This window comes from Peromyscus maniculatus, chromosome 8 (genome assembly GCF_049852395.1).
Source record: "Peromyscus maniculatus bairdii isolate BWxNUB_F1_BW_parent chromosome 8, HU_Pman_BW_mat_3.1, whole genome shotgun sequence".
Lineage (NCBI taxonomy): Eukaryota > Metazoa > Chordata > Mammalia > Rodentia > Cricetidae > Peromyscus > Peromyscus maniculatus.
Window position 1 is genome coordinate 101,186,242 of NC_134859.1, and position 22,193 is coordinate 101,208,434.

Here is a 22,193-nt window from a genome sequence, read left to right on the forward strand (position 1 = left end):
GAAACGTAAATGGACTCCAACAGTCCTATGGGTACATGTATCTGCAAGGGTGATGTTGCAGATGTCAGAGGAATGAGCACTGCTCCAGTGGAATGCCCTCAAATGTCACTGTGACCAGAGTGTCACTCAGCCTGCTGTTTGCATCGCTGTAAACAAGTAAGGGGCGGGGGAGTCTTTCCGAGAGATTAAAGTGTGCGCTAAGCATAGTAAACTCTCTATGAGTTGACACGGCCAAGGATCTGATCAAAGGAAAAAGGAAACCAAAGAGGAAGGCACCTGGGTTCACCTGCAACGCCAGCCTGCGCCACCCGGAGAAGCAGGCTGTGTGAGAACTCTCTGGAAGGAGCCTATGCAGCTGAAGCCTGCTCGCTACGAACTTGTGGCGTAATAGAGGAACAGGAAGAAATAAAAGACCCAGACTCCAAGAAAGAAACAAACAAAAGTTAGCTAGATGGCTCCGTGGGAAAAGAAGCTTGCTGCCAAGCCTGACAACCTGAATGCAATCCCCTGGACCTGAACTGTCATTCTCTGACCCCTGCGCATGTGCCATGGCATGTGCACACACACACACAGACACATACACAGACATACAGACACACACACATACACAGACATACAGACACAGACACACACACATAGACATACAGACACACACAGAAACACAGACGCGCGCGCACACACACACAGACATATAGACACATGCACACACACAGAGACACAGACACACACGCACACACACAGACATACACACACACAGACATACACACACAGACACACACACACAGACATACAGACCCATGCGCACACACACACACACACAGACATACACACACAGACATACACACACAGACATACATACACAGACACACACACACAGGCATACAGACACATGCACACACACACAGAGACATAGACACACAGGCACACACACACAGACATACACACACACAGACATACATACACAGACACAGACACACACACACAGAGACATACAGACACATGCACACACACAGACATACAGACACATGCACACAGAGAGAGACATACACACACAGACATACAGACACACACACACAGAGACACAGACACACATGCGCACACACAGAAACATACACACACACAGACATACACACACAGACACACACACAGACATACACACACAGACAGACACACACCCTTTACTTTTTTTTTCAGTTTCTTCTTTTTTGGGGTGGTGGTGGTGTTGAGACCCCATCTCACTATGTAATCTTGGCCAGCCTGGAACTTACTATGCAGACCAGGCTGGCCTCGAACTCAGAGATCTGTCTGCTTCTGCCTCCCAACTGCTGGGATTAAATGCATGTGCTACCATGCCCAGTTAAATAGAAACTTAAACTGGGAATGATAGTTCATGTCTGTAATCCAGGCACTCAGAAGCCTGAGGCAGGAGAATTGCTATGAGCTTCAGGTTAGTTTGGACTACACAGTGAATTCTGGGCCAGCCAGGGATACAGAGACCTTGCTTCAAACAAACAAACAAAGGTCAGACATAGTATATGTCTGTAACCTCCTCACTCAGAAGCTGAATCAGGACAGCTTCAAGTTCAAGGCTGTCTGGGAACACAAAAGGGGTACAGAGGTGCCTCGGTGGTTAAAAGCACCAGCTGTTCTTCCAAAGGACTCATTTTGGATTTTTTTGCACTCACCTGGTAGCACACCACTATCTGTAACTCCAGTTCCAGGGGATCCAACGCCCTCTATTGCCCTCCAAGGGCATTGCACATACACTGTGCACACTCACATGCAGGCGAAAACACCTATACACATATTATTTTTTTTCAAAAACGACTTTAAAAAGAAACAAGCAACAAACAAAAAGAGTGAAAGGAGGAAGAAAGAAAAGAAAAAAAAGAGGAAATCACTAATGTTGGATTATAAATGTGATTTATGTAAAATAGATGTGGCTTATGCAAAGTAGAGGATCACAGAGAGTTGCCAATGTGCAGAAAAAGGATGTCACGGCTCAACACCAACACATTGGTGAATGAATTTACATTTGTGCATTTTAAGTAACAACTATTTAACCTACATATATTTCTCCATTTTCTTTATTTTTCTTTTTGAGACAAGGTCTCACTCTGTAGCCATGGCTGGTCTTGAACTCACTGTATAGACCAAGCTGGTCTTGAACTCACAAAAAATCTGCCTGCCTCTGTCTCCCAAGTGCTGTTAATTGAATCTGATGAGCTCAACAGTAATGCGATCCCAGAATTTGGGATGCTGAGGCAGGAGGGTTGTTGTGACTTCCAGGCCAGTCTGGGAAGTAAGACTCTTAAAAAAAAAGAAAAAAGAAAAAGAAAAAAAAAAGTAAAAAGTAAACAAATGCACAACAAAAAGTCCTACCTCAAACATTAAAAACAACCTTCAATGGCCCAGGGTGCTAGATTTGTAGAGGTTAAAAACTAAAAAGGGCCTGGTGGTGGTGGTGGTGGTGGTGGTGGTACAGGTGCACGCCTTTAATCCCAGCACTCGGGAGGCAGAGGCAGGCAGATCTCTGTGAGATCGAGGCCAGCCTGGGTTACAGAGTGAGTTCCAGGAAAGGCACAAAGCTATACAGAGAAACACTGTCTCGAAAAACCAAAAAAAAAAAGAAAAAAAAAAAAAAAGAAAAAGAAAAAAGAAAAAGAAAAAAAAGAAAACCTAAAAAGGGGCTGCCTCACCAGATCTCTGAGAGTGTGTACCCCCAGAGTCAGACTACTTCATTAGAGACCAATCCTGGTTCTGCCGCTTCCAGAGAGCAAGCTTAAAATGCTCTGTCACCCTCCTTGGCTGTCACAAGGCTTCATCAGTTATCACATAACAAGTGATCATTTGACCCATGCTGGGCATGGAGTGTGGCATGTATGTGTCACCCCTTGCTGACATTATATTGTACATATTTATCATTAATGTGTGTGTGTGTGTGTGTGTGTGTGTGTACACGTGTGGCTGTGGAGGGCAGCAAAGGGAGCTGGATCCCCTAGAACTGGAATTACAGGCAGTTGTGGGCATCCAGTGATGTGGATGCTGGGATGAACTTGGGTTCTTAGCAATAGCTACAACCACTGGAAACCATGGAGACACCCTCCCCTCCCCACCCCACCCCCGCTGCTATCGTTATTGACCGTTATCAGTTGCATCACATATCTGAGGGGCTCTTGTCCCCCAAACTTAAAATAACACATTCTTTTCTTTTTCTCTTTTTGGTGCTAGAGACTGATGCTGGGTTAAATCTGCACGCCAGACTGCCATCCTACCCCTGAGTTACACTCCCAGGCTAAAGCAGGCGCTTTTGTTTAAAGGTATAGATACCTCCTGCTGACGAATCAAGAGGGCGGCCCAGTCCTGCCCTTGGCTCACTCTGTACAATCCCCACATGGCTAGAAATAGGAACAAATGTTTGAGGAACAGAATTTGTAGTGAAGAAAAGAACTGCTGCTTCAGAACTCCAAAAAAAAAAAAAAAAAATGTTTATTTATAAAATACGGACAGTTTGACAGGACATGGGACTTCTCATGGTATATATTTCAAATCAACTTCTTTCTTACCTTTCATTTAAAAAATAAACTTGCTAACAAGCTATATGACATATAGATATATATTTTTTCTTACAGATAGACACCTGCCATAATGAATACTCTCCCCATAATTTTTCATTATAGCTTTTAAATCAAAAAATAAAGATTTGTACCGAGTTTTGTTTTGGGAGTCTATATGGGTGAGGAAAGGTAACACATTTAAATGCTTTGGATTTGTTTTTATGGAAACAGAGAAGAGGGGGTTGTCCCAAGAGGGTGGGGCACCTGTGCTCAAGGTGTTGGTTAGGGTTGGTGTCCCTGTATGGGACCACAGAGGCACTCAGAAGCTGGTGGTGGCTGTTCATGGGTCCCCTTTTTCCCCTGCTGATGGTGCATATGGCGAGCTGCACAATGTGACCTCTTCACTGCGCCACGTGAGAAGGCAAGGGGAGCCCCTGCCTAGGGCAGCCTCTGGCACCTTTAGGTTTGCTGTCCAGGGCAGGCATGGACAACGAAGACAGAAGGCCTCCAGAAGCAAGGGCTGTCGAGGCAGCCTGGCTGTTTTCTTGTTCCCTCTGGTCACGGCAGTGTCAGGTTTGGGGTAAAGGGGGGCCTGGGAGAGGCGGCGTGGGTTTGTAAACTCCCTGCAGCTGTCTGGAGGAAGATGCTTCTGGAACCCAGAGCAGCTATTTGGTTAGTCTTGGCAATCTGGGTGCAGAGCCTGCAAGAATGCAGGAGGCATTCCCAGGAGAGGAAAGAGTAGCCCCAGCATACATGGGCTTCTGAATACATCGCACATTTTCTCAGGCCACAGAGAGGCAACAGCAAAAGGACATGCCAGGCATGTCCTTCTGTGAACCTGTTTCCCACAGAGTCACAAGACAGCAGCCCTGGCCTCAGCGGCTCAGGAAATTGAAAGCTCCTCCTTACTCAGGGTTGGTACCCGCCACACTGTTAGCATGTGGCCAGGTGTCTGGGTGGAGTTCTTGGGACCCTCCACTGCCCAGCAGAAATGTAAACATGGACCAGGAGATGACATAAAACCACCTAGAGTTCCACAGCTGAAAAGCTACAGGGTGTCCAGATGTAACTGGGGCTGTGGAGGCAATAATCACCCCTCTGGGCAGGTAGTGACCGAATAGAGACTTTCACCCTAGGCTCATCTAGGACTTATAGTTAGTGATGTGCCCAGCTGCTTGGGCAATAGGTCCCAGTGATACCCCCAAAATAAGTGACCCATGCCTCATGGAGATGAGAGACAGCCAGGGGCCATCATAGGGCATGGTAAGAGGCCCTTTGCTAACACATATCGATGTGTATGTTCTGTGTATATCTTTGCATGCTTGTACATGAACACACGTTTGCACGTGCACATGGACGTCAGCAAGGGTTCCAATGAGCACACAGAGGGGGAGGGGGTTTTCAGTGCACCAGGTGATTCATTAAAGGCAAAGGAAAATTGTCCTCATGTGTAACACACACACACGTGCACACACACAATTTTTTTTTTAAACAATTCCTGCTTCCTCTATAAAGCTCCCTCACTCAGCTGGGCTAGGCTAATAATTCCCTAATGTAAACTGGGAACATCCTCAAAAGGTTAAAGCCTCTAAAGACAGGAAAAAAGATGAAGTTGTTTAAAAAAAGTAATGAGGGACGCAAAGTAAGCGTGGCAGTGTGAGCTTATGCAGCATCTGCATATGTGTGGCTCTGGAGAGGCCAGATGCTGCAGGGATTGGGGTCCAGCTGACTGACAAAGTCCGAGGTAGCCCTAGGAACCTGACTCCTCAGAGGGGCGAGGCTTCAGCCCTTTGGAGACAAGGCTGTGCTTCCTGGCTTAGGGACTTTAGGACCTGCTTAGGAGAGGTCACTGTGAAAAGCCTTTGTTCACACACAGCATGGGTCACCTGCATGCTGATCTGGCTTCCAACATTTCTTCATTCACATATTCCAGGGGGCAGGTGTGTAGGGAGGAGCCCACACACTTAGTAATCCGAGTGTGTCCTTTACTCAGGCCTTTGACTCAGATGTCCCCGACCAGTGAGAATTAGCAGTGACTAACTAGGGGGACAGCTGCAGGCTCCCCACTTGGGCCTCTCAATAAGGCCAGCAGTAATGAGTGTATACTCCCACCAAGGCTGGTCCTTCATTGAACTGGACGGGCCCCAATGCAGCCTCTGATAGGGGCAGCCATGCATTCCCGGCAGTAGGCTGAACCTTAAAGGGCTGGTTGGTGTCCCCAAGGGCCTCAGACAACCCAGGACATCAGAAAACCTCCTCCCCAAACTCTTGCATTGGAAGCTCAAAGCTGATGTGAAGTTCAGGCCCCCCACAGCTTTTTACAGAACATTCCTGGAGTACCAGCTTTCTCTCCCAACAGCTGTTCTTGTCCCTCAATCCCATCCGACCCACCTCTATGGCTATCCATGCATCTCAACCGCCATGTTCAGTTTGGACAGAACTTCCTGGCTGTCCCCTCCTTGGTCCTTCCCAACTCTGGCTTCACGGAACCTAACCTGGGAGATGTTAGAAGGGGTTCAAGTGATCTTTGATTCTTTGTAAAGCCTCAAGACCAGGCACTGGGCCTGGGCCGCCCCTTTGGGCACCTGTGTGTTGTGGGTAGAGACATGTGAAAATGTTGTTGGGCAAAGAAGTCTCAGGGAGGGGCTTCTGTACCCCCTCCCCCCTTTTTCCCCCACAAGTTCATGAGGGCAGGTGCATGGGTTAGCAGGAAGGTGTACATTCAGAGGAAGCGGTCCATCTGTGCATACAACTTTCCTCCACGGCTAGGTGGGCTGAGCTGAGCTTCCCATCCTAAGCTCCCCCCACCCCGTTTCCCTTTTCTCAGTGTTGGGCAGGTAGAGGAAAAGAAGACAGTCAAGGCTTCGTCCTTGCATCTCTGACTTCCTGCAGGACATCTCCCTGAAGCATGCCCCAATGTGCAGCCAGCAGCCTGGGTCTCCATTCCCAGATGTCACCCCTCCTTATCTGCATTCAGGGAAGTAAATCCAAGCAACAGGAGGCAGGGCTCAGTTAAGCAGCTGAGGACTTTCTCCCAGCCCTCAGGCCCTCTTCCTTGAATTTGCAATTTAAAAAAAAATTTTTTTTCAGGAATGAGGAAGTTGCTAAGTGGATTCTCACCCTTTGATTTTTCTTCTTCTTTTCCCCCAAATAAGCCAAACGCTTGGTAGAGAAGATGAACAAGGGTAAAGAGCCCTGGGAGGGTGCTGAGGCAGGGCAGGAGGCTGGCAAGGCCATGGGACACCTGCCAGGGAGAGCCAGAGACAACAGTCAGGCTTCGCCTCTGAGGACACCCATCCTTTCGCAGAGGAGCAAGGATAGCAAGATCTAGCCCACGTGGGAAGGGTGAAGTTGGCTGCATGTCTAGAAGCATCTCCATCCCTCAGCCCCACCTGCCTACAGCCCCCCTCCTCCCTCCTCTCCAGAGTCCCAAGCCCCTCTACCCTGGGCAGAAGTGAGACTATCTGGTCTCCACCCTCCACACTGCACAATGGACCCCAAGGATGTGAGAAGCTGTTGCAGGTCACACACGTCCATGTCCCAGGGGTTTCTTCCCCGTCCTCCTCCTCCTCCACCCCGGCTCTGCTGGCCCTGGAATCTCTGGAAAAACAAACTGGAGAGGTGAAAAGTTGATCCGATGTCTTGGTGGGGGTTTCTTGTGTGTTTTCTGGCAGGCGTTCTGGGAAGTGGCAAAGGAGGATTTTGGTGTCATTTTTTTTCTCATTCTTTTTCCTCTTCTGATGTCAAACGAAGGATGAGAACCCTGCTATGGGTGCCCGGGAACCAGGGGCGAGGCTGCTGGGGGGACGGTAGAGGGTGCTCTGCTGACTTGGGGGGTTTGGGGGGTTTTGGGGCGTTGGAGTCCGGCTGGCCTTGGGCCGGAAAAGGCTGCCCTGCTGGGTGCTGTTGCTATTGGGGACAGTGACGTGGTCAGGTTCGCCAGAATCGCTCTCTGTGTAGCTGTAGGCCTGGGCCCGGGAGATGCCTTTCTGCTGACGCCGCCAAGAGTTGTAATACGTGGGGTCACTGATGTAATGGTTGACGAAGGAGTGGGCTTTCTGAGGGTTTGTGTCCACTTCATACTCGCTGTCACTTCCCTGGGAGGACAGAGAAGCGGGCTGTCAGTGTCCCTGTGAGGTCAGGGCGCAAAGGCACAGGACATTCTGCCTCTTTCAAGCCCTGGACCTTGAATATCTCAAGCCCTCACCCCACAGCATCCTTTCATGTCCCCTTCCCTGAGACGTCTTCCATCATGAGCTGCCCAGGGCAACACGGCCATCTTTTTCCTTTGTGGTACTAAGGCTTGAAAAGTAAGGCCTCACTCATGGTGGGCAAGTGTTCTACCACTGGGCTACCCCTGAATCCCCTTCCTACTTTTTCATTTTGAGACAGGGCTTCCTAGGCTGGCCTTGAACTCACTATGCTGGACTTCAACTTGTGTTCTTCCTGCTTAACCTCATGATAGCTAGGATCTCAGACCCACACCACTGAGCCAGCCAGACCTCAAATCCTAACCTTTATTCTTCCCAGTTGAAGTAAAATTCACTTAAAATAAAGTCAACCATTTTAAAGTGAGTAATTCAGCACTGTTCAGTCGGTGACACTGTGAGCCATTAGGTCTATCCAGCTCCAAATATTTTGGTCACCCAGAAGTACAACCCTGAATCCATTGAGCCCTCTCTTCCTATCCCCTCTTCTCCCAACACAACCACACATCTCTTCAGGAACACCTGTTCCAGATTCTCTATACAGATGGGTCCGCACTATATGTTTTTATGACAGTGTCTTCCTTTAGTTCATTGGTTTTTGAGACAAGGTCTCATTCTTTAGCCCAAGATGGTCTAGAACATACTATACAGCCCAGGCTGGCCTCAAGTGTGTGACAATCCTCATGCCTCAGCCTCCTGAGTGCTGGAATGATAAATACCATGTTCAAGCTGCTTCTGGTGTCCTTGACTTAGCACAGTGATTTTAAAGACAGTTTGCATTTCTAAACCCTGATCATCCATGGCAAGATGCTATCAATTTTTTTTTTTTTAAGATTTGTTTAACCCGTATGAGTGTTTTGCTTGAATGTATGGCTGTGTACTACGTGTGTGCCCGGCATCTAGAGGTCAGAAGAGGACACTGGACCTGGGAATTTGGAGTTATGGACAGTTGTGAGCCACCACGTGGGTATTGGGAATTGAACCTAGGTTCTCAGCAAGAACAAGTGCTCTTAACCACCGGGGGCTAGAGCCCCAAGAAACCTTCTACCCTGGGCCACCCCTGTGCTCTGTGACAAGAAGTGAAGTGTGAGCTGGATTAAGATGGAAACCGTGGGCAGTGGAAATGCAGGTGGCCACTCATGGGATTCAGGGTAAAAGCAAGGGGAAGTCAGGAAATCATCGTGACAGGAATGTCAACAGGGGCTGGAGACATGGCTCGGCAGTCAGAGCCTGAAGCTCTTCCACAGGACCTGGGCTTGGGTCTCAGCACCCACGATGTGCAGTTCACAACAGCCTGTAATCCCAGCTCCAAGGACTCCGATGCCCTCTTTTGGCATCTCTGGCCTCCTACACTCATTTGTACACGAACCACAGAAACACGTGAAAAAAAAATTTTAAATGCCAACGAAAGCTCCAAATTCTCTTATGATGACTTTGGAGCGCCCCCCCCCCCCCAACATGAAACATTCAATTATTCTTAACTCTGTTATGACATTCTGCAGTTCTCTGCACATGCCTCTTCCGCAGGGGACAAGTCAATCTGAATTGTAAACTGAATTGCAAAGCTAAAATTATCAGCCCCCCTCCCCCACCCCAAGCTTCCAGCAACGTCTTGAGAAGACAACAGATGGAGACTTGGGGAAGAGGCCAGCTCGAATGGTGAAAGGCACACTTAGGGACATGCAGCCCGGAGGATGCCACCAAGGCTGCCTGGCTCCTACCCAGCTAATGCTCTGGCTTCCTCTCCCTTCTACCCACCAGGGTCCCTAGCTGGCCAGTTCACAACTTACGTAAACCTAAGGGAAACATGCTTGTCAGGGAGAGTGCTGGCAACAGAACCCAGCTTGGGAACACCAGTGAGTTTGGGGTGACCCACTGGAGGTGACTTGGTTCCCAGGCCTGAGCCATGGGGGATGGGATGCACAAAGCGTTCCAGGGAGAAAGTCCTTTGTGACATCTGGACCCTCAAAAGAGGCAAAGCTATGGTGACTTCTGAGGCAGATGATCCTGGGGAGGCAGGAGCTGCCGACGTGGCATTTCTGTAATGAGTTTTCACACCTCTGTTCTATCACGATGCGAATGCTAAGGCTGCTCAGTGTGCGTGTTGCCAGGGCACTAACACTATGCAAATGCTGGTATTTGTGAGCACTAACCCTGCATGGGAACCGTCCCTGTGTGTGTGCCCATGCTGTGCAAGCACCAATTCTATGGATTCTGGTGTTATGTGAGTACTGGGGTTGTGTGAGTACTACTGCTGCATGGGTACTGGTGCTATGTGAGTGCTAATGCTTCAGGGGTACTGTTGCTGAGTGAGTAGTGCTCATGCTATGTGACTGAATACTGATTCTGTGAATACTAATGGCACTGTGTGAATTCTACTAATGTTACATGGGTACTGGTACTATGTAAGTACCTGTTCTGTGTGAGTACTGATGCTATGTGAAAGAGAGTGCTGACACTGGGTACTACTGATTGAGAGCTGGCTGAAGCTATGTTCATGCTAATGCTGCATGGGCTTGGGTGCTTTCAGGGCAGTTGCAGAGTGCTAAAGACAAGCACATGCAGGGAGAGAGTGAGGGTTTTGCTGGGAGGTGGGCCTGGCTAGACCTCAGCTCAGGTCAGCCTGATTTTCGGAAAGCCACACTTGCTCTTGACTTGCCCTTACTCCTCTCGGGAGCTCCTAGAGGGGAGTGAGAGGCCCTCCCCTCCCTCCAGGGAGACAAATGCTCCCCAGGCATCTGCTAATTTACTTCCCCGGCTCACCCCTCCTTCCCATCCCTCCTCTCCTACCCACCCCCTGCAGTCCCAGCTTCTCCCCTTAGCAGGAGGGTAGGGCCCACAATGGACAGCCCCTCAGTCAATTCTCCACGGATTCAAGGCAGCACAATGTGAGCTGGGTTTTGTGTGTGTGTGTGTGTGTGTGTGTGTGTGTGTGTGTGTGTGTGTGTGTGTGTATGTGTCTGACCAGCTGCCTACCCAGAACAAAAGACATAGACAGAAGGATTCCATATGCTGAGGCCAGGCTAATGGCCTGAGGTGAGAGCCTGGGGGTGATGGTGGTGGTCGTGGAGGCGGAGTGTGAGCAGTGGGTGGGTAAGGCATCTCTCCTCCAGAAGGGTCTGGGGGTATAGAGTACCAGGTTAGGTCTCTCCACTAGCTTCCTGTCTTGAAGAGTTTGCCAGCATTTCCAAGGCTTCTAGAACTTTGGCTAGCCCCAGCCCACACATTGTGTGTGTGTGTGTGTGTGTGTGTGTGTGTTGAGGACACAAGTGGATCCTTCAGAGACTAAGAGACTGGAAGGGATCCCCTCCCTCCTCTGGGGTCCCAGGGGCTCTGTCCTGCCTGACCTCATTCTGGGCACAGTACTCTGGCCCCGCCCCCTGGAGGTGCTAACCTTCCAGGCAGAGTTGCCACTTTCTGCAGGGGCTGCAGCCTTGGGGATTCGAGCTGGAGAGGTTGATGACATAGCCCACTCATTGGGGGTGGGGGGAGCCCCAGATCACGGTGTGCCCCTCCTACAACAACGCAGGAGGCCCTGGGGTGGGTGGTGGTGACCCGGCCCTTACTAGTGAAGCACGTTTGTCACTACCACTCTTGGGCTCTCGGCCTGGTGGACTGGCCTGTAACATGGTAGCTTGTTACCTATCGGGCAGAGGGAGTCAAAGCAGGAGAGGTCAAGTAAACGGTATGACTGGGGAGAAAGCCTGGGGCAGGGACGGAGCTTCTGTGGGAGGACTCCGAGCCCCTTGGGAGAGATCAGAAGGGGCCGGGGATTGGAGGCTGCTTCAGTGACGTCACTGGAATGGGGCAGCTGCCCCGCCCTGCTAACCAGCAGTGAATGGGCCTGGTTTGGGGATGGGGTGGGTCCTCTCTGGCTCTTCTGGGGCCAAATCTGAAAGCCCATTCATTCATCTACATCACCCCAGACCACAGACCAGCGGCTGCTATCTGTTGAGCACCTACTGGATGCCTGGCCGTCTGGGAGAGCAGCCCTGACAGATGGGAAGGCTAGAAGAGAGGGTGCCTAGGAGGTGGGGTCAGAGCTGTTGGCCAGCCCCTCCTCCCGCTCCCCAAGGCCAAGGAGGAAGCGGGGCGGGGGGTCGTCTTTGCCTCAGACAAACAGAGCAGTCCCGCCTCCACCTCCCTGAACATCTGTTTCTTTTCAGGGTGGGGGTGGGGTGAGAAGAAAGAGCGTGAGGGGGACCAGGGGCTCCGATTGCAGCTTCCAGCCTCTCTCAGTAACTGAATGCAGCTTCCCAGGAGCGGGCAAGCACAAAGGGGGCTTTCAGGGCCCATCCTGCCAGGCCATCAAGCGAAGGCTTTAGTTCCCTGGCCTCTTAACAGCTCTTCAAAGCCACTCAATCAGCAATTACCCAGTCTCCTGAGAGGGAGGGCAGATGCCAGGCTGGGGGACAGGCGTGGAGGAGGAGCCAAATCCAGAGAAAAAGCTGAAACCCCAAAGTGGAGACAAAGCCCTTTGCTCATCTCCAAAAGGTGGAGGATGAGGAGCTGCCCAAGGCTTTGAGACATGTTTGAGATCTGGGACCAGGCAGACTCTGTGTGTGTGTGTGTGTGTGTGTGTGTGTGTCCCCGTGACTGTGTCTGTGTGTGTGCCTATTTTGAAGACACAGGTGGGTCCTTCAGAGACTAAGAGACTGGAAGAGATCCCTTCCCTCATCTGGGATCCCAGGGGCTCTGTCCTGCCTGCCTCATTCTGGGCACAGTACTCTGGCCCCGCCCCTTGGATGTGCTAACCTTTGAGGCAGAATTGCTACCTTCTGCAGGGGCTGCAGCCTTGGGGATTCGAGTTAGATAGGCTGATGACATGGTAAGGGGCTCCTGAGAATCTTCAGAGGACTTCACTGATATCCCCTTGAGGGAACATTTGTCAGAGCTCTGAGCTCCCTGCATGAAAACAGCTTGAAAAATGTTAGCTCAGACAATGTCATGTGTATTCCTAACCTGTGCCCCTGCAGGTAAAGTGACAGCTTATGCTGACTAGCTGTCGGGGATGTCTGTGGCCAGTGGCCTTGAGGGAGGTTCCTGAGATAGGTTCGGGGTGGATGTTGTCTTCAGAGTCAGCAGGATGTAGACTGAATCTCAGTGACCTGCCCTCCTGAGCTCTGTGTCCAAGAACTTGGTGTTTGACATCTCTATCTCCAAGTCTCCATATTTCCAAGTGCTATGTGGGAGATCAATCCACTACCATGGTGGGGCTGCTGGGTGCTAAATGAGATGCACAGGACATGGGGCTTGGCACGGAAAAGGGATCCACAAGCTCTCCTGCCCTGCAGTACCTCTCTCTTTGGGCTAAGGGGAATGGGAGACATGAATCTATACCAGGAATGGCCCAATCCGATGGACAAGAAACAAAACAGACAAAAAGATCTGAGACATTCACAGGCAGAAGCCATGTGGGAAGGGGACCAAGTACCTGACTCAGACCCACGTGGCTCCTTCTGTGTCTGGCTCAGACCTGTACACACCAAATGAATGCCAGCTTCTTCTGGGACCCCCTGCTTCCAACCCCGCATTTCTCCTCTACATGCCTTTGGGCAGCGACCTTTTCCCCTGGTCTCTTTTCCCTGCTTCAGCTTCCTCAAACCACAGGAAACAGAAGTTTGGACATCGCTTTCTTCTTACAGTTAGTCATTATGGTCCCGTGATATTTGAGTGAGAATTGAAAGGTGATTATTTAGGGACAGGTAGCCTTCCCCAACAGATCATAATCGGCTGTCACAAAGTCCCTCTGACTCAGCACTTACTCCCTCCGTGTGCCTGACCTACAGAAAGTTGTTCTAGGAAAGGTGTAACAGGGGGTTGGGGGTTCTGGACTTGTTGAGAGGGTTACATGTGACACTCCCACTCACTCTCGGTTATTGTATTAACCTAGAAGTGGTCATAATGCCACCATACCTTCCAGAGACTCTGAGGACCAAGTAATCTCATTTACCCACAATTCTTGGAGCCCATCCTGACTCCCTAGTAAGTGCTCCACACACTCAATAAATATCCTATGAGATGTGATTGGTTCTACACGTTTTCTTTATACTTTTTTACATAGATTTAATTCTTTTAAGTGAGCTTGAAGCTGGCTGACCCTGAAACTGCTAGCAACTGGATCCAAGATCAGAAGACATACGCTGTGGGCTGAGTGTTTCTTTTCCATTGAGATGTATTTGTGTGCTAAATACATTTTTTTTTCAACTGTTATTTTGAAAATGGAGTTGGAATGCAGCCAGGCTGCATTTTTAGACATTCCCTCAAACAAGCCACAGGCAAATCTCTTTGGGTGTGCCTTTCCTGTGCTCGGGGCCCCTTTCCCTAGCATCTCTAGAGGCATGGCCCTGGGTCCTTTGCATGAGCCAGGAGTCTCTTCCTCTAGTCCTTCGCCCACATCACTCTGGGAGGCCTCTCTCACACTGCATCTCATCATGTACATTTATTCTGAAGCTAAACTGACATTTTTTTTTTTTTTTACGACTATCTCACAGGAGAGAGGCTGGACGCATTTGCACTAGTTTTAGAGAAGGAGAATTGGGGTGACCTGACTCACAATATAAACCAGGCTGCACATGCACACTCATGCACAGAAGACCTGGGAGATGGGACAGCCCAAAGAGGCAGTGACTCTCTCAAGAGCCGCCGACACTGAGAGGGAATGGTTGCTGATCCTCAGGGACCCATGTCTGTCACCTGCCGAGGACAGCCATCAGAGTGGATATGCTACACTCCAGACCCCGACTGATAACCCAGAGAGCTCTGACAAGGAGGATTCCTAGACGTGTGTAACAAGGGTGTCAGAGGGACAAAGTCAGCTCCTGTACCTCCAGGTCTAACCCTGAAGACCCGAAGGAGAACCTGGGGGTCACAACCATGTCTCCATCACCTCCATGTCCTGAGAGCAGGCTCAGGAAATGAGCCAGAGGACAGTGATGTGGTTTAGGGGTAAAATTCTCACCTAGCATGTGGGGGACCCTGGGTTCCATTGCAGGACTAGAGAGATGGAGAGGGAGAGACAGGAAAGTTTCAGAGAAATCAGAGACGGCCCCTCCCTCTGTGAGTCTGCTGGAGCTGCCCCAAGCTCTAGGATAATGTAGAAACACAGTTCTCATGGCTGTCCATCCTAAAGTATAGAAGAAAGCCATCTAGATGAATTAGGGTCCTGTGTTCCTGGTAATTACAGAGTGGCAAAGCTGTCTGCCTGGGGTCCCTTTGATGACACTTAAGAGCTCAGGGATATGGCTATTCACCAACTAGGCAAACAGTTTAATATTTTAAAGGATTCAAGGACTACACAGGGGCTAGGTATCTTCTCACACAATGTTCTCAGTGTCTTCCCAGGCATCCCCATCTCTGAGATGCCAGGGTTCTAGCACAGCCTCCTGGAACCTAGGTTCTCTGCAGTGGCCCTAAAGCCAAATGTCTGGTTTTCAAGAACACTGTTAAAGCCGAAAGACCTGAATCTTGTTTTGTGCCTTTTCCAGAAACTGTGAGGAGCCAGGCACCACATGGGTCAACTTCCTCCTGCTCAGTGTACCATACTACTGGCATTGTGTGTGTGAAGGGTTACTAAGGACCCTTCCAGTCACAGGGTCACTAAGAGACATAGTGGACTCCATGTAGGTCTTAGGCATCATATCACAGCCAAGTGCTATCTTTCAAATGAACATGTCTCCCACAGCAGCCCTCTGGGGAGATGGGACTATCAACTGAATGTGTATAACCAGAGCTGTGTGGGGTTGTGGGCAGGTATGCAGTGGGTAGAAGTGTCGAGGGGTGTGGGAATAACTTTAGTGCCTAGAACACTTTTTGCATTTAATCTTTAAAGGTGGGCTTGATTATTATTATTATTTTAAGATTATTATGTATACAGTGTTCTGCCTACATGAATGCCAGCAGGCCAGAAGAGGGCACCAGATCTCATTACGGATGGTTGTGAGCCACCATGTGGTTACTGGGAATTGAACTCATGACCTCTGGAAAAGGAACTGGTGCTCTTAACCACTGAGCCATCTCTCCATCCCCGATTATTATTATTATTTTTTAAGAAACTCCACAAGTTATTTGTCAAACACGATCTAGAGGAGTGGAATGAATGTCTGGTTCTCTTAGATGTCTCATTGGACAGATTGGAAGACTTTTCTAGAAAGTTCCATAGGCAGGGCTTTGGGATAGGGTAGAAACAAGGTCCAGACCCAACTCCATAGGCAGGCAGTGTGGCATCTGGCCCCAACACTATGGAGCTAGAATCTTAGGTTGTTGCATCTGCGTGAACTCCAGGATGATCTTGCATTTCCTGCCTCTATCTCCCGAGTGCTGGATTATGTGTTTTGCTGGTTTACCTGCCGCAGGAGTCTGAACCGGGGATTCCAGCATGCTGGGTAAGTACTCTTAGCCAATGAGCAGCATCCCTAGGCCCTTCTTGAGCCACTGGACACCTTCAGTGCCCAGGTTCCTCCATGAGTCAGAGTTACTGAGAACCCAGGCAATGGGCTGAGTCTGTACATGTAGGGGACCAGGCTCTCAGGGAGACCTTGTGTGATTACCCTGGGGCAAACTCTGATCAGGGCTGGGAAATGGTGGTGGGTGGCTGATCTGTGAATGACTTCTGGAGAGCTTCTGCAGGCCCTTTATCTTTATAGCACTAGTCAAAGAAGGAAGAGAGGGAGGGAAGGAGAGAGGGGAGGAGGGAGGGGAGGGGGAGGAGGGAGGGAGGGAGGGAGGGAGGGAGGGAGGGAGGGAGGGAGGGAGGGATGGTAGGAGGAAGGCTCACTTCCATTTGGTAGCAGCCACTACCTGTCCCGGCACTGGCCCCTGCCCCCTCACCTGGGAGTCGGAGATTTCCGAGGGTTTCTCGGTCAGGCTGCTGCTCTCTGCCGGGATGAGGTCATTGTACTTGGTGACATCTTCATCAGAGTAGTGTAGGCTGCCTGGGCTGGGCCTGGGAGGGGACCTAGGGAGAGAAGGGAGTGAGGCTGAGAGGTGGCCTCAGACAGGTCAGGAGGAACACAGGCTACGAGCCTCTCCCTCCATCCTGGGCTTCTTCTTCTTGTGACCACACTGTGTCAGCCCAGGCCTTAGAGAGAGAGGCTTGGAGGAAGCCGGGGGGGGGGGGGGGTATGCCACACTAATATTCTTGAACATATAGGGCAAATGGTATGTGTGTCTGTGTGTCTGGGCACACGCGTCCATGTACAGACATCACTGTGAGCAGTTCAGGTTCAGTTTGGATCTGGTTTGGTGAAAACAAGATTTTTCTCATTCCCACGGGGGCATAGGAACGTGTGGGCCTCTACTTGTGTGTCCCATGAGTAGGAGAGGCAAGAGGACAAGGGGAGGTGTGGCCATGGGTGAAATGCCCCCTTGTTCCCTGTGGCAGGCCCAGGAGCCTGCTCAGCGGGGCTGTGGTAACCATGCAGAGGCTGGGTGAGTTTAACCACAGCTTCAAACGCCTCTTTCTTTGGAAGGCTGGATTGGCGAGGGATGAGAGCCTGCCCGCTGCTCTGCCCTCAGCCTTCCCTTCCACCCCCTTGGAGAAGTACACATGGCTTATCCCTTCAAGAGGAGACAGAGAGACGCTTTGTGAATTCCCTTAGAGAAGCTGCCCCGCCTGCCCCAGCCTGCTGCCTCCAGTGAGCCGTGAATGTCAATACGGCTGAGGCTGGAAACAGGAGTCCCTCTGGCTATGGCTCCAATCTCCCTTGAACTTCTGGAAGCATAAAACTGCCTGGATCCTATCAGAGGAGGATCAGGTGGGCCCCAGGAGCATCCCCTGCCCTTGCAGATGGGCAGCCTGATGGCTCCAGGGAAGCAAGTCCAGGAGGGACCGGAGTCTTAAAGAAGCCAGGGACAGGAGTTGGGTGCTACCAACAGCCTCTGCTTTTTCCATTGCTTTGGGCTTTTGAGAAGGGGCCACATGTGATGCAGGCTGGCCTCAAACTTCATGGATTTCAGGGATGACCTTCAAGTCCTGATCCTCCTGGCTCTGCCTCCAAGTACCTGCCATGATTGCAGGTATGCGCCACCACATCTAGTTTTCAGTTTTAGGACCAAAGCCAGAGCTTCATGCATGGTAGGCAAGCTCTCTGCCAGCTGGGCTAAACCCCAAGGCCTTCCCACACCAACTGCTTGCAGAGGCTGAAAGTCGGTGGCAGGGGGACATCCTCAAACAGAAACAAGTCAAGCCCAAGGGAGGAAGGTTTTCACTCTCCCCTTGCTAAGGAAGGCAACGACGGGCTAGTCCCTGGTGCCTCTCCCTGAGGTGCTTCGGCTGGGTCCAGCTCACCTCTGGGGTGTGTGACCATCTCTAAGGCCGGTTACTAGTGCAACTGACTCCGAACAACTGTAGGTTGGCGTCCACAATGCTGTATGTTTCTGCATTTCGCAGCCGCTCTCAGAAACTCTTCGTACCCATCTCCTCGTGGATTTTCTAACATTCCCTAAGCTGTGGCTGGGTTTGGTGGGACTAACACAGACCCCTGGGTGTCCTGCTGGGGTCCTTCATGACCTTCTGCTGACCATTGGCAGCCCTGAAACTTGGATGCTATTTCCCCGGAAGTGGAAGGCCGAGTGGGCATTGCATGTTCCATGCTTCTCCCCAGCGGGCACTGCTGGGCACTGGGTCATGGCCCTCAAGCCTCTGTCCTCTGCCCCCACATGCGCGGACAGTACCTGGTGTACAAGCCATTCTTCCTGCAGAAAGAGTTCTTCACGGAGAGTCGCCGGTTATTGAGCTCCAGAGCGGGAAAACTGCTTTCATCCAGGCTCAGCATCTCCCCATGGCCGAGGGCTCCTGACTTGGGATTGCCTCCTGAGGATGGGAGGTAGGGGTTGGTACCCATCAGACCACATGCTCATTCCTTTCTAGCTCCATATTCTCATTTAGCCTGGATGCTCCTTTTTTCATGCTTGTTAGCATCAAGACCCAGATCAGAGCTTGAGGTTGTGTGGAGGAATGTCTGGCTGCCGTACCTGAGAAGGTGCATCGCCAGGAAAGAGACCTGCCCTCCACCCCCAGTGGAAAGGAGACCCTCAAGAGTCAAGCCTCCTATCAAGGGGTGTATGCTCACTCACCTGCGTCTGTCTTCTTAGAGTACTTCTTGCTCTGACCTCGGATGATGAGTACAAAGACAAGAAGCAGGATGAAGATGAGGCCCACGAGGGCAATGACCACTAGGAACCACCATTCCTCGTAGAAGGGGCTAGCTTTCTGGGCTGCAACAGGGGGTGCAGTGTCAGGACCAAGGGTACTCAATACTCTCCTGCCCACAAATCTTCCTATTCCATCTGGGGTTTCACCAACTGCTCATGGGTGTTATGGGTAGGTGGGCCTGTGCATTCTAAAAAGTTCCGGCTTTGATCTGTAGGCAAAGGTTTGCCTGGAGGACTGTTTTGAGAAGAGTTTTATGGTTTAACTGATTAAGAATCTGCTGGATTTATTAAGAAATAGTGCTGGGATTGATTAATGATGTCTACCAGGGGATCAAGAAGGGAGGGTAGTGTGTGTTAGCTGCTTTTCTTTTTTACTCTCTTGCCTTAGGAAAAAGGACTTTGAGACCGACTCTGATTTGTATGGGGAAGAATTGTGCTTCTCTGGCTTTTAGGAAGTCTGGGAGAACTCTTCTCAAAATTGTAGTAATTTTTTTTTAATGATGACAGAAAGCCAGGGAAGTTGTAGAGAGGTCATGGATTGGCTTTTAAAATGCCTCTGCCAGGTAGGGCTTGCCTTCTATCCAAGCCCCCCAGTACTTTGCTTCCTGCACCCAGAAACTCCTAATCCATGTTATTTCCAATGAGGGAATGGTTCTTCTATTCTTGTCTCAGACTCCTTGTTTTCTATAATTTGGTGCTGCCCATCTGGGCACAGGAGTAAGTATGGGTAGAAAGAGGAGCTGGGTTGCTGATGCCCAACCAGAGAGTGGAAGTGCAATTTTGAGTTGGATTTCTACCTTCATTTTCAAAGCTGCCAGTGACTGACCGGGGTCATAGGTGTAGGCCTAGTGTCCTGTGTGAACCCAGAGATGAGCTAGATGGGAAGGATGAAAGAGAGGGGGAGGGGAGGCAGTGAACATGGCCCACCTGGGTGCTACTCAGTGAGGTCTTAGAGGGCACCAGGGTTAGCCCGTGGCCCGCCTGGGTGCTGTCTTGTGGGAGTGGGGTGAGGTGGCTTCCCTGGAAACATAGTTCATGGCCTGACTGGCAACTTCCCTTGGAGCTGAGAGGTGATGTAGCCGTGGGACCCAGAGTTCACAGTTAGAGGAATTGAGGGACAGTGCGCTTGGATGACCACCTTGATGCTTCTGCTGCCCAATGTCTGTCTCCCTCCCCCACTGCCAAGCACGTCATCAGGCTCTTCCGTGGACTCTGCTCTGTCACCCTAAGGCTGGTACCTGGCACAGACTGAGAGGGGCTGCTGGGAGTGCCAAAGCCATAGTCATTGACTGCGATGACCCGGAAGTCGTAGCTCACGCCTGGCTTCAGGATGTCCATGCTGAAGGTGTAGGACGTTACCTCCTTGGGGATGTCCTTGATGAGGATGTCCCAGAGTCCCTCATCTGTAGGGAAATAGAGAAGAGGCCCTGTGAGATGGAGGAGACTCAGATCCTCCCACCTCATCTGGTTCTAGCTGTACCTCCCTGAGGTTGGGTCCCATCTGGTCAGTGGCTCAAGACAGTGTCTGAGCCTGGCTCTTAGGAAGGTCTTGTGGAAGTCTTAGAGATAGATACCTTCTGGGAAGGGGTGTCTCTTAATCTTTTCTTTAAAACTAAAACATCTGTAAAACATTTAAAAAATGTATTGTACAATAAATTCTCTAACAACCAAACCAATACAGACTGAACACCCTAATTTGAGAACCTAAATTCTAAAATCGACATGCCAGTGGAGGTCTAGAGGTCTGGCACTCTAGAGGTCAAGGAAAGAGGATTCCAAGTCTGAGGCCAGCCTGAGCTCTCTAGTGAGACCTAAAAGAATAAAAAAATAAAATCTCAAGTGTTCCCAAACAGAAACATTTTGAGGCCTATAACACCTCAAGTGGAAAGACCACACACCATAAAACTTGACATACAAAATACTAAAATAGTGTCTAAAAATAGTTTTAGGCTAGGTGTATATGGTATATTACATAAAGAAATTTATGTTTAGATATGGGTCCATTCCAAATACACACACACACACACACACACACACACACACACACACACACACACACACACTCTTAAACTGAAAAATATCCCAAACTGGAAAAACTATGGGTCTCAAACATTTCATAAGGGACACTCAATCTCTACCAGCATCCAGAGGAATAGACTCAGTGTTCCGCCCCAGTGCAGGCTGAGCTCCTAGCTAGAACCTGTCCCCCACCCCTGCTTTGTGATATTTCATCTTCTTTGTCAGGCTGACTGGATATGGAATCACCTAGGAGACACACCTCTATGGATGTGGAATCACCTAGGAGACACACCTCTGTGGATATGGAATCACCTAGGAGACACACCTCTGTGGATGTGGAATCACCTAGGAGACACACCTCTGTGGATGTGGAATCACCTAGGAGACACACCTCTGGGAGTGTTTCCTGTGAGGTTTAATTGAGTAGGGAAGACCCATCTCCAATATGGGCAGCATCCTCCCAGACTGAATAAAAAGGGAAAAAGGAGAAGGTGAGCTGAGCACCAGCATTCATCTCTTTCTGCTTCCTGACTGTGGACACCTCACACTCTGGCTGCCGGGCATTCCTGGGTTATATAGGTTGTGTCAGGGAGTAGGGCCTCTAATTCTCTTGGTTCTCCCCCCACTGCAGCACCCATAGCTTCACCCTCAGTGAGCTCATTCTTCTGTGGACTTCTGAGCTGCTCCCGTACACCACAGCTGGCTCCCCAATGTTAGAAAGTTCTTTCCTATATCAAAGGAATCTGTTGCTCCTACTAAGCTTTCCGTCAGATCCAGCAGGGGAATCCAGGACATAAGTAGCCACCACTGCCCAAGCATCATTTTAAAACCATTTTGGACCAAATGTGGGGCAGGCCCAGTTGGGGGCAGCTTGCTCTTTTCTAGCATAGATCTTTCCAACTTACAGAAGCCTGCATGAGGTCTGTCTGTGTTCAGAGATCCTCCCTGAAGGCCCTGGGTCTAGAGCCATAGTTGGCAGTGTGTGTGTGTGTGTGTGTGTGTGTGTGTGTGTATGTATGTATCTGTGCATGCATGTGTGCACCTGAACATGTGGAAGTCTGGGTTTCTTTCTTTATTACTCTCCATCTTTTTTGAGACAGGATCTGTCATCAAATCTTGAGCTCAGCAATTGGCTGGACTGGCTGGCTGTGGACCATGAGGATCTCTGCTTGCCTCCATCTCCTAGTACTGGGGTTACAGATTCATGCTCAGCTTTTCCATGGGTGCTGGGGATCCAAACTCAGGTCCTCATGCT

General features: G+C 50.2%; 1 protein-coding gene across 2 annotated transcripts in view; it reads right to left on the reverse strand.

The window, feature by feature from the left end:
• Positions 1–3,471: 3,471 nt before the first annotated feature.
• Positions 3,472–22,193, reverse strand: part of Sdk2 (sidekick cell adhesion molecule 2) — a 284,873-nt gene continuing 266,151 nt past the window's right edge. For both annotated transcript variants that reach the window (XM_042283063.2, XM_006970439.4), the window contains 5 exons: positions 20,158–20,322; positions 18,842–18,982; positions 18,440–18,578; positions 16,595–16,721; positions 3,472–7,654 (listed from right to left, as the gene is read on the reverse strand). In XM_042283063.2, the coding sequence (XP_042138997.1) occupies positions 7,301–7,654; positions 16,595–16,721; positions 18,440–18,578; positions 18,842–18,982; positions 20,158–20,322 (926 nt within the window). In that variant the 3' untranslated portion in view covers positions 3,472–7,300. The remainder of the gene's footprint in view (positions 7,655–16,594; positions 16,722–18,439; positions 18,579–18,841; positions 18,983–20,157; positions 20,323–22,193) is intronic.